Here is a 13,230-nt window from a genome sequence, read left to right as displayed (position 1 = left end):
AAAATAAGTTCTGGAGGCACCTTTTTCTTTCACTACAAGAGTATTAAGCTTTCTAGAAAGAGAGGAATGGTTGATGTGATATACCAAAATTTAAGAGACTCATTTTCACAATTGTTTTCGCATCGTTTCGCCGATTTTTGGCTCCTCCTACTTTTCGACTCTGCCAAGGGGGTTGGGGTAAAATCATCCACCGTTCCAATACACGATCCTGCACGCGGATTTAGGAGAACGCCATCGATAATAATGGATTGGATTGGTAAGGTCAGGCGACTACTCGACCAAGCCTCTACTGAAAAACTCATTCATGCCTTCGTCTCATCCCATCTAGACTACTGCAACTCCCTCTGTGCCGGCCTCCCAATTTCTTCCATCTCTCCCCTCCAGCGAATCCTCAACACTGCAGCGAGAATGGTAACCTTGAGCAAGAAACACGAACACATCACCCCTATTCTCCGATCCAGACCTGCCAACATTTGAAAATGGAAAAAAGGAGTCAACGAATCGCGCGGAAAGCCGAACTCCCAACGGCGGGGGTCAAGGGGCCCACCTTAGGGCCCCTTGTTGGGTCCAGGGGCAAGGCCCCGGTGGGGGTGCAAGGGGGCGGAGCCCCCTTGAAGCTGGAGGACATTTAGGAAATTTCACCTTAAAAACAAGCCTTCTGGAGCCCTTCTTGAGCTTTTTATGCCTTGTCCTTCTCTGGAGCCTTTCACAAGTGGCTTTTTTGGCACCATGTATTACCTCTCTTGAGTAAGTACAAGTATGGCATAGTTTCTTTGTTTCTACTCTCATAGCCAATTCATGTACCATCAGAGAACTTAATGTTCTTGTGCTCAGGCTTGCTCTCTGCTTAGTTTTGTTCTTTACCACGATGGAAAATACTCTTTCACAGTCACTGTTGCTATGAAAAATTAGCAGAACTGCTTTCATTGTTTTAGGAGGGAGTACTTCTCTGTGTGCCTTGTGATATCCTTAATAGCTCCTATCTTGTGCCATTTCTCATCGATTCTGTCTGTATTTGAACTTGCAACAATTTCATCAACATCTTGATCTATTTGATACAGATTGAATTCTTGTTCAAGTTTGTCCATATCTTTGAAAACGTCGCGAAACTTTTGAGTGTGCCCTTTTGCTTTTGGCATCATGGATCATTCACACAGTCATGACAGTTCACAGACTAAAAAAAAATACAGCAGGGGTCTAAAAGTTTGCAAGAATCGGCACTGAAACGGCAGACTTGTAAAATCCAAAGCATTTAGCTCACTAAGCACAAAGCACATATAAAATATGAGAAGATATTAGTTTAAAATGTTACCGTTTCTAAACCCTCAGCTGGCGAAATAATCCATTTCCCACACGGTATTCCAGAACGGTAGTAGTATAGTAGTAGCGGAGGCACACAAGCGCTGCGCTGCATCGTACCGTATGCATAGAGTTACATTCGCACTACACGCGCTATGAATCCTCGCGATCGCGGGCGAACTGTCCAATGTCAATACACACGATCGCTGTCGGATAAATAGCGCGCTGGCCGTGGCTTGTTGCGCTTCGTATATGCACACACGGAGCACAGGCCCATCACGCGTTCTTATCCATTGAACTCTGAACTCCACGTACGCGCGCGTAGTGCATGCGTTTAATTAACGTTACGCACGGTATATACTACCGTGCGTACGTACGTAAATGTAACATTGAGCTGAGAGGACTCAGAGAGAGAGGAAGAGAGCCGTAGGCAGATGCAGACGGAAAGTGCGTCATTTCCCAAAGAAAAAAGAAAATCATCTGAAATACAAAGAAAACGGAGTTCTCCGCTTTTGGGCCGCTATAAATTCTGAAAAACGGAGAAACTCCGGAAAACCGGAGAAGTTGGCAGGCCTGCCGATCACTTCATTGGCTTCCGGTTCACTCTCGCATAACATTCAAAATTCTACTCATTGTATACAAAATTAACCATAATATGTCACCCAAATATCTCCAAGACCTTAATTCCCTTAGTTCTTCCTCTTCTGTCAGATCCTTACGTTCATCATATTCTAATAATTTAGTTCATGGCCCTCGCACAAAGACCCGCTATGGTGATCGTGCATTTTCTGTAATTGCTCCCACCCTTTGGAATAAACTCCCAATCCATATCCAAAATGCTCCCTCCATAGAAATTTTCAAATCGTCACTTAAAGCTCACCTTTTCTCATATTTTTTTTTTTTTTTAACGATTGACTGTATATGATTATAATCTGCCAACCTGTGCGCTTTGAAACACCAGTATAAAGCGCCCTACAAATATTATTTTAAAACTACTGTCCCATCTTCTTGCTGGCAAAAAAGGAGAAACAAAAGAAAGCGTATCATCGGAAGAAATGATACATTGATTGATATAAATTATTTCTCGCTAATAAAACAAATGAGGAAGAATAAAAAACCCATTACGGAAAATACATGACATTCACAGAATTTTGTATATAAAAGATCATGAAAAGTGTGTTTACTCGCTTGATTTGCTCACTCACATTTTTCTTTTGTTTTTTTTATCTTCCTTACACCCATCATATTTTTTATTTCGCCCTTGCCACATTGACAACATATATTTTGTTGATGATCAAAATAATATCAAGGTTTCTTTCCGTAACCGATGCAAATTTGATGTTTATTTTTTCCACCAAACTTGGTTCGTAATTTGGTGTTGTTATCAAATTTGCTTGATTCATTTTTTTCATTTAGTAGTATATGATATCACATTTGACATATGAGCTCAGCGTGTAGGGGTATTTACCCATCATCTTTTTGCTGTCAAAAAGGGAGAAACAAAAGAAAGCGAATCATCGGAAGAAATGATACATTGATTAATATGAATTATTTGTCGCTAATAAAACAAATGAGGAAGAATGAAAAAAAAAATGTATTGCGGAAAATGCATGACATTCACAGAATTTTGTAAAGATCACACACATCATACTTTTTATTTCGCCCTTGCCACATTGACAACATATATTTTGCTGACGATCAAAATAATATTAAGGTTTCTATGCGTAACTGATGCAAATTTGATGTTTTTTCCCACCGAACTTGGTACGTAATTTGGTGTTGTTAGATTTAGAAAACCGGCTTACAACCCTGTATGCGACGAAAAGGACCAAAGGAGGAACATGAATAATCGTTTTTTTGTCGTAGAAGCTTTCAGATTTCATCATGAGAAGAATACTGTATATAATTATATCATGTAACTCCCATGTTGACCGGCTCACACAATGCGTTAATTGACTGACGAAACGACCAATCAAAAGGTACCCTCATTAACCTTATCTCTTATCAAAGCTCTATAAATAATTGGAGGTTTCATGAAGTTAGCCATTCACTATCAGATACTTAGAAATTATTCACGGAAGCTAACGATTGTATTATTTTATAACCCGATTATCGCAATGGCTCCTCCGAGGAAGCGGAAGCTGCAGACGAAGTTCGTGATATCCTAATGGATTCAGATTGGGAGAGCGAAGATCCACGGGATGATTCTGTTGAATGTTGAAACATGATACCAATATCACGTTTTATGATGACCCTTCTCATCCTTCTGAAAACGAAGAAAATTCTGTGAATACTTCTGCAGATAATGTGCCTGGACCTACAGATGCACATCCTTCTGACGTTGATCAACCTACTGGAGCCTTCTAGGGCTTCAGTAGATGGACGAGCTCGCCTCCAATTCGACTTCACACCCGTGGATTTTTTTACCAGTTTTATCCACGCTCCATATTTGAGCATATCACCAAGGAGACCAATCGCTATGCATCCCAGTTTTTCGACTGCCCAGTTCCGGTTTTATCAGGTTCTCGTTATAATGCATGGTGTGACACTGATGAAAGTGAGATGAGAGCTTTCACCGCATTGCAAATCGCAATCGGACTCGTAACGAAACCAGCTATTGCGAACTATTGGGAAACCATCAGCGGTGTATTGGCAACATTGGGATTTGGAGAGGTTATGCCAAGGAATAGGTATCAATTGTTAAAAGGTTTCCTCCACTTTAACAACAACGAAAGCATCATCACCGGCGGAAATCCCGGATTCGACCCAATGTTCAAAACTAGACCCCTTATCGACAAATTGGTGCCACAATACATGGACTCCTACGAACCTAGTTGCCATCTGAGTGTGGATGAAAGCCTTGTGCCATTCAAGAGGCGCCTAGCTTACAAGCAGTATGTCCCAAAGAAGTGGGGTATAAAGATGTGGGTTCTGTGTGACGCAGAGACTGGATTTTGCTTGAAGTGGCTTCCATATACAGGAGCAGAGATTTGTCCACCTGGAGCTTCAGACAGCATTAGCGAAAGGATTGTGAAACGACTTGTGGAGCCATACTTTGGAACGGATCGCGCTGTCTACTGTGACAATTTCTACACATCGGTCGGACTTTTACAAGACCTTGCGGCCAAGGACGTGGGTGTGTGCGGTACAGTGAGATCGAACAGACGAGGACTTCCGGATGATGTGCGTAATGGCCAGCTGCATCTGAAGATTGGCGATGATCCGGTATTCTACCGAAGTAATGACGACATGCTTCTTGTCAGTTGGCATGATACCAAACGCGTCAATGTCCTGTCTAACGATCGACGATAATACTGTTATAAAGAAGTCGGTGAGGAGTAGGCACCATCGAGGAGGAAGGCGGAAAATCAAGAAGCCATCAGCTGTGATCTCATACAATGCCTACATGAATTGAGTTGATAGGCTAGATCAACGTTTGTCGTATTGCAAGTTTCCCCACAAAAAGAGAAAAGCATACCGTGTGATATACCATTTTTTTATGGAAGTTGCTCTCGTAAATGCACAAATCTGCCACAAATTAGCTAACCCAACCAGCAAGCTCACAACCAGAGAATTCAGGAGCAGCATAATCTCAGGACTTCTTTCCGGACATAATCCAACCCGCTACAGAAGATCCAGAGTGCCCCCTCTAGTCCCCGAGGCAAGACTCGAAGAAAAGCACTTCTTGGACAAGTATCCCCGGGGACATAGGCGGGACTGCATTGTGTGTTCCGTACGACCTCACCGCAGAAAGATGACAAACACATTCTGCATTGAGTGCAACAAGGCCATGTGTATCAAACGTTTTCGGAGATATCATACTCTCAAGTATTACTAAGAGATAACTGTCAAGCTCTGTTGAAATCATCGGAGATTGTAAAAAAATTACTTGATATTAATGAATTTTGCGATATGTGAATGGATTCAAAATTTCTGAAGCAATCTTCATGCAACTGTAATTATTACAGGGGAAACACTTTGTATCATGATGTGATCCTCAGTGGGTTGAACTGGAAAAATTATTGCATCGTGTATTTTCATTTCATATATCAATTTCTTACATAATAATCAATACATTTCATAATTAATGTTTTATTATATCCTGTGAACATAATTTGAAGCATTTGAATACGAAATATACATTTAATTTCTAATTCATGAAGTATTTGATATCCTGCAATATTTCCTCATTGTTTTGAAGCTTTGTATCTATTTATTGTTATGCATAACAGACTGTTCAACTTGATGAAATAATGTACATGAGGTACATATTTGAAAAATTGATATTCAGATTCAGATTCAGTTTTATTTCCAACAGAAATAACAAATATTGATACAAATCATTTTCATAGATTATAACAAATATCTACAATACATTAATAATAATCATAACTAACATATAAAAATATAATACAAAATATTTTATAGACAAATAATATATAGTTAGGATAGAAAAAAAAGTATCTGTGGAAATGGGGGATTCACTAAAAAGCATAGCTTGTATAATGTGAATCCCCCTAAAGAAAGAGAATAGAGGAGAGAGGGAGAGAGAGAGACGCAATGGTTGCTATTTGCCTACGGAGATTTACTGAATAGATTAAAAAGAACAGGATAACTCACAGAACAAGACAAAACGAAAAAATAATAGAAAAAAAAACCAAAAAAAAAAAAACAGGACGACAAAAGGAGAAATAAACGTAAAATAGAATCAGGACAAAACAAAAACAAAAATAACTTTAAGTCTGAGAGGAGATGATAACGAGCGGGAATTAGAACTGAAGACCTCGGTAGGATTTAAGTAAAACGTTTTTAAGTTTTCTTTTAAAAGAATATATGGAAGGGCTGTTTTTTATGTTATTGTCGAGGGAGTTCCAAAATCTAGGGCCATCGAACATAAATGTACTCTTTGCTAATAAAGTTCTAAAACGGGGTAAATGAAATTCGTCAGATTGCCGAGTAGGGTAATTATGAAAAGACCGATTAAGAGGAAACATAGAATCAAATACACGCGGAAGTGTGTTTTTGTCAAAATTAAACATAAATTGTCCTAAATGAAATAAATATAGGTCGCTTATCTTCAATGCAATTAGGCAGATAATTAAATGAATATCATCCTGGATTAAATGAAATAAACACCTTCCATTGTGTTGTTGTCAAAATGTCTAACGAGAGATGCGAGAAAGAGAGAGGTGAGAGAAAGGGAGGGGTGAGAAAAATTGAATGGTTTATTTATTTCAACACTCACTGAAAATCGCAGCCAAAGGCTGAATTACATTCAGTTGACATATGGTTTATATACAGACATTTTAAAAATATACAAATTGGAACAAAATAGCCAAATATCAAAATTGTTCTACAAAATGATTATACATATATGAAATAAATTGAAATACTCAGCATATGAGAAGAAAGCCTCAGAGAAAGAATAAAGTACATAGGAAAACATGTTAGAACGAAATACGGAATGAAAAAGAGGAAGACAGGGAGACAGGAACAAAGTTAAAAAGTTTGGGTATTTAACAAACATGGAAAAAAAACCCATCGGTAATAGTATTTATAATGCAACAAATGGAAAACAGACGAAGAAACAAATTATATTGGAATACGTGTTTTAAGCCAGTGCAACTAACGTAATTCGGAAAATTTCAACGATAACGAAAAATAACATCTTGAAGTATGAAATTATCCAGGTAGGTATGATTTGTCATAAAGAAATTATTTTTTTTTTCCATAAAGGGCTATTTGGATTTAAAAAAGAGGTGCCTGAGTTGTTTACTTAATAAAGCATATAGAGAACAGAGTTCTTGAGTTCTTTAAAATAAGTGTTTGTATTTACCTATGTATAAATCAAAATAAACAAAATATGACTATCAAATGTACGTTACAATAGACAAAATCGGGAACATCCAGTTGACATAGTGGAAGCATTAAGTTGGGTGTGGAAAATTATTAAAGATTATTCAATAGTTTAACAAGATATGGGATTGCACTGTCTCTTAATCTGTTTGTCCTGAATTTGGGTAGTGTGTATGGTCTAGAATGCCTTGTTGATCGAATATTCGAGTCTCTGGTTGGCAAGAGATGGCAGAAATGGGATGTTGGCTTCACCAGGTCCTTCGCGAATGAGAGAGACAATGCCTTACGTCGATCAGCAAGCGAAGGCAGTTTGAGAACAAAAAGTGCCTGCTCGTAAGATATATAGCTTTCACCTAATACAACTCGCAGGGCTCGCTTTTGTATCGACTCCAGTTTTCTTGCTTCCTCCTTGGTAATCCCGGCATTCCAAACGGGGCCGCGTACTCTGTGACTGGTCTGACATAGCAGGTGTATATGGTGAGAAGATCAGAGGGTGGGAGGGCAAACTTCTTCAGGAGACGTAGCATGTAGAGTTTGCGGTTGGCACTTTTGAGAATTTCAGATATGTGTGTACTCCATTTTAGGTTACTTTGAATGTGCACACCCAAGAGCTTGACACATTCAGCCTGATGGAGTAATTCGTTTCCGACTCTGACTAATGGGGAAGGTGTTGGATTCCTTGTAAAACAAAACTCAACGGTTTGACATTTCTTTGGATTAAGGTTCATTTTGTTTGTGTGAGACCATTCACAGAGACGGTCGACTGCCGCTTGGATAGCAGGTTCTTGCTCTTTACCACGACACCCTATCAGTGACAGATCATCAACATACTTGTATACACAGACATTGGGAGAAATAGGCTCAAGATTATTACATGCATCGTTAATCATGGCCAGGAAAATAATCGGGCCTAGTTTGGTCCCCTGGGGGACACCTCCATTTGTTGAAGTCCAGTCAGAGAGTTGACGTCTATAGCGAACACGTTGTTGTCTGTTGCTGAGAAAATCACCAATCAGCTCCACTATACAAGGGCGAACATTCAGTTCAAGCAATTTACGAATTGCAAGCACATGATCCACGTGGTCGAAGGCCTTTGCAAAATCTGTCAGGACAAGGGTGGATGACGACTTCGGCTTATCTGCATTAGTGTAGATTTCATGCAAGAGACTGATGAGGCAGTGCGAAGTTGACATGCCACGTCGATTTCCAAACTGATGTCGATCAATGAAAGGCTTCATATCCTCAAGTGTCCACTTTGCTAGAAAACTCTCAGCCACTTTCGCAAAATGATCAGTGAGAGAAATTGGCCTGATGCTGTCTAATGTAGTAGGTGACGATTTCGGCACCGGTGTGATTGTGGCTTTCTTCCATACATCAGGGAATGTTCCACAAGAAAACGAACTGTTGATGATTGAGCAAATAGGCATGCTAAGTTCATAAGCGAATTTCTTGATGATGCGGGCATTTACTCCATCGGGTCCACCAGCTCGTGATTGATTTATCGCTTTTAGTTGCCTATAAACCTCCCATGGCTGTACAAGTGGTACAGGGTGACGAGATGGTAAGTAGGAGGGTAGCAGTCGACGATCAAGAGGTTGCAGGTCAGCAGAATAGGAGGCAAAACATCCATTGATGCGCTGAGCAATCTCAAACTCATTGTCAGGTTCAACATCAGGTACAGTTATTGTTATTGGCTGGGGGTCATTTGACGTCATTTTACGGATCCCACGGTACCAGCCAGCCGGATCCTCCCTTTTCAAGTTCTGAATTCTATTTGAATAGAAAGACCGTTTTGCATCTTTAATTGCTCGTGAAAGCTGGTTTTTGTAGCGAGCAAAAGCGACCTTGTCCCCCTTCTTAAATGCTTTTTGTCTAGCATTTATTAGTGTTTTGATGTATGGTGTCATCCAGCATTTATCTGTGGGGTGGAGCTTAACTTTACGAAGAGGAAAGTATTTTTCCATGGCCGAATGCAGTGTAGCGTAGAATTGGGTGCACTGTTCAAAAACACAATCTTGGTTATAAACCTCGTCCCAATTATGATTAAGGATCCATTGTCCAAATGCCCTCACATCGCTATCTTTCATTGGGCGTGATGTTCTTACGGATAGCTTATTTGTGTTGGGAACAAATTCATTGAAAGTCCAGTAAACGCTTGAGTGATCGCTTCGACCAAGAGGTGCGAGGATGTTCGGTTCATTGTATCTGCTATGTAAATTGGTAATGATCTTGTCCAGCGTCCGTTCATCTCTGGTTGGCTTGTTAACGACTTGGCGAAATTTGGCGTCACAAAGAAAGGGATTCAAGTCAAGCAAGTTAAAATCCCCCAAGAAAACGATACCTGCTTCTGGATGCTTTGTCATAATCTGATCTACTGCGAATTGCATATGTTCAATCAATTGAGTAGCAACTTCATTGTCTGGTTGTGGATAGTAGATCACTGCCACAAAGAGAGACGAAATACCTCGAGGTAAACGACGAGGTCGGCATTGAGTCCATATGACCTCAAGATGATCAGGGGGTTGAAATAAAGAGACAGGCTTAGGTTTGAGCTCTGGTTTCATATAACAGGCCACCCCTCCTCCCGACCTATTACATCTAGGTTTTGAAAATGTCATAAAGCCTGGCAATGAAATGTACTCCAAGGGTGTATCTATCTTAAACCATGTCTCAGTGACGGCAATTATGTCGACATCAAGAATAGAAACAGTAGCATGCAATTCATCAAGTTTATGTTGTAAGGACTGGGCATTGCAAAGATAAAATGATGGTAAATGTGTTCCTAATTTACTGGTCCTATTAATATTAGCTAGATACCTTGGTCGTAGTTCGTAGCGTTTAGGGAATGGACGATTTCCAATGACAGTGCATATAGGACGTCGAACTTGACGACCTCCACGACATCCACGCTTACGTTTTCTTATCCTTGATATTCCTAATTCTTGGATTGTCGTTAGAATATCTTCATGAATAGGAACATTATTTGAGCGTAAGTGATATAATTCATCAGTACTATACATGTATACTGGCCTCCTGGGTACGTTATAGTCATGTTCAGTAAATAACAGCGGGTGTCGTTGGCCTTCCGAGCCGGCTACACTGGCGGGAGAGTTCAAAGGTACTATACAGTGAGCGATATGAGCAAGGTGAAAAATTAGACACAAACGAACTTGCATCGAAAGATCCATGTTTGCCCAAAGTAATACAAGACGTTAACAAAATATCACTCAAAACGTTAGAAAATTGTTTAGTCACACAATTGCAGCTCAGTAAAAGACACAGTCATGATCCAAAACTATGAAAATAAAGGATGGAAACAGAACTCGAAGTGAGGTAAATGTCGCTGTTGAAGCGCCACCAACGTATGAAAGATAAAGAAAGATAAGGGTGAGGGTAATAATATATAAATGAGGGGGGGTTAGAGAGAGAGTGGATGGGAAGTGTGGGGAAGGAGGGTGAAAGGAAGTGTGTGATATATACATATATATATACACACAAACATATATATATATATACCTAATTATGGCTATATGGGGAATATACATCATTATAATCCGTACCATAAAGGGAATTTGTAGTTAAGGGGAATTTTTTTATTCTCCTTAACATCTTCATTGCGTTTTTTGGCGTTGCCTTTGAGAAATCCACTTCAGACTTTTTCTATTTGTTCGTAGAGGGAGTACGTATCTTCAATTTAATTTTCATTGAATTGGAATAAAGAGAATCGCGAATACTATCAATACAAACATTGGGGTGTATATTGGGTCTTGTGAAAGTGGGCCAACGGGGCAAAACATGTATATGTCACTTCCTATCGCAGGGGGACGAGTATATTTTATTATCTACCTGCGATCTATTATCCACTAATGTAACAAATCTTGATAATATCAGTGCATTGAAGATACTCGTCTAATTAAAATTTAAGACAAAACATACATTTTTGCAGCTTCAAAAAAGTGTTCAACTGGCTTACGAACGCACGTGCGCTTTTCTAAAGTTGATCGAGAGCATAATACGTAAGCGTATATGCGCGCGTGTATGCATCGTATGTACATGGTACATGTATTTGTATGTAAAGCATGTACCACGCGCGTTCAGTACTTACGCATACACATACCAAGTTAAGTAGATCTACAATACATCAACGTCACATATCATGCACAGTCTCGTCTAGGGCCAAAGACACTGTAGATCTAGATCTAACTGTTACATCTACCATAGATTCTCGATAAGTTTTGTTTTGTCAACTTTTAATTGTGTCATTGATAAACATAATGCCAACATATTCTCTAGATCTAGAGATCTACCACCTAGGCTTAGTAAGTTAGGTCTAGATCTAGAGAGTCTAGACTATAGTCTTTACACTTCAGATCTAACTTAGATCTAGGGTTCTACAGTTACTGAGGAGATCGCCCGGTTCGCGGCGGGTACATTCAAATTTGGTAATATAACGCTGAACGCAGAGGCAAACTCTATGCATGCATATCGCCCACTCAATAACACACTCTCAACCTACAAATATCATGCGATGACATGAGCAAAATCTCAAACAAAAGTGAAATTTTCGATAAGGGACTACATATCGCACCCAAAATGTCATTTTCTGGTCTTCTTAACATCAGAGTTAAGAAACAAGGGGTCTAAAAAACTGGATTTTTCACCGTTGGCCGGATATTCGTGGATTTCGGAAGCATGTTCTCATGTAAAAATAGTACTTTCGTGAGCCGATGCGGGCAGCTATTTTTCCCGGATGTGGATCTTAAGATGAAAAATATGTTTTAAAATCATGAAAAAAAATAACATCACCGATATCACGATCCCGGTTTGCCACCATGCCTGATCGATAGCCATTTACACGTGCTATGGCAATGGGAATTGGCGCCTGCGCCGACTATCGCGATCATTTGAGATTGGTTGTCAACTGTAAACCAACATTGGGACAACATTTGCATTTCATGTATGTGCCCTATTTGAATAGATCTAATGGTTAGCTGTGCGACATAGGTTGGTACAAGTAACTTAGATCTATGCATGTAGACTACTTGCATGGACGATTTGGTTAGATCTATATAGACTCTATATCTAACTTAAGTCTAGACAGATAGACTAGGTCTATACTATAGATATCATAGGATATGATCATCAGAATCTTAAGTTATAGAATACCTGCCAACTGTCCCTATTTGATACTGAGTGTCCCTAGATCTACATGTATTTTCATGCACACTCTCTCATACACATATTCTATACAAAGATTCATTCTTTTAATGATTTATCAAAAATATCTGAATTTCCCTTCTTTTTTTTTTTTTATTACAGCATAGACAAGATAGAGTAGTCTATATGTTTAAAAAAGAACTATGGCCCACAGACCAAAGGTAAGTTTCCTTATTAAATACATTGCCTATTGAGTATTGAAACACTATTTTGTAATAAAAAAAATATCTATATCTAAAACCTGAAATTTGAGTATTCTATGGACCTTGAAGTTGAAGGCTTAATATAGACTTCTGAATATTAAAGTCAACACAAAAGTAAACACTAAGCTAAGATCTTGGTCCAGGAATATTTTTTCAATTTGGAAATTAAGTCATGCGTGTCATGCGACAAGACGGAACGCGACGGGACGAAAGATTTGTTCCATGTACAAAATGAATGGAGATATTTCCCCAATGCTGATTCCATCCAAAAAGTTATTCTTTCTATAAAATTAGAGTAGGACCCATTTTTTATACTGGAAAGGGGGGCACCTTTGTTAATTCACACAAACTAAAGAGATTAAAGGCATTCAGTGTTAAATTAAAGGTATAAACATATAAACAGAAAATATTATGCCATGTACAAACAAATGGGGACTTCAACCAAGATTTTATCTAAATGGTTGTTTTTCTGTAAATTCAGAATTACAATCATGTTCTTCACAATGGAGTGGAGCATTCTTCTTAAATCATTCTATTTTAAGAGATAGAAGGCACCTAGAGTGAAATCAATAATACTTACATCAAATGCTATGTGTGCCATGGGGACTATACTTGCCATTTATGAATTCCGTCCCATCGCACCTCAAAAACCAAA

General features: G+C 39.1%; 1 protein-coding gene across 1 annotated transcript; it reads left to right on the top strand.

The window, feature by feature from the left end:
• The first annotated feature begins 3,861 nt into the window (after positions 1-3,861).
• LOC121431734 (piggyBac transposable element-derived protein 4-like) lies at positions 3,862-4,611 on the top strand. Its single transcript, XM_041629427.1, has one exon. It carries the CDS (start codon positions 3,862-3,864, stop codon positions 4,609-4,611), a length of 750 nt encoding a protein of 249 aa, XP_041485361.1.
• The last annotated feature ends 8,619 nt before the right edge of the window (positions 4,612-13,230 follow it).

This window comes from Lytechinus variegatus, chromosome 1 (assembly GCF_018143015.1).
Source record: "Lytechinus variegatus isolate NC3 chromosome 1, Lvar_3.0, whole genome shotgun sequence".
Taxonomy (NCBI): Eukaryota; Metazoa; Echinodermata; class Echinoidea; order Temnopleuroida; family Toxopneustidae; genus Lytechinus; species Lytechinus variegatus.
The sequence above is the reverse complement of the archived record's forward strand: the minus strand, read 5'-3'. Positions and strand labels throughout refer to the sequence as shown.

Coding starts and splice junctions, on each gene's coding strand:
- LOC121431734 (XM_041629427.1), top strand. CDS start 3,862: ATGAGAGCTTTCACCGCATTGCAAATCGCAATCGGACTCGTAACGAAA.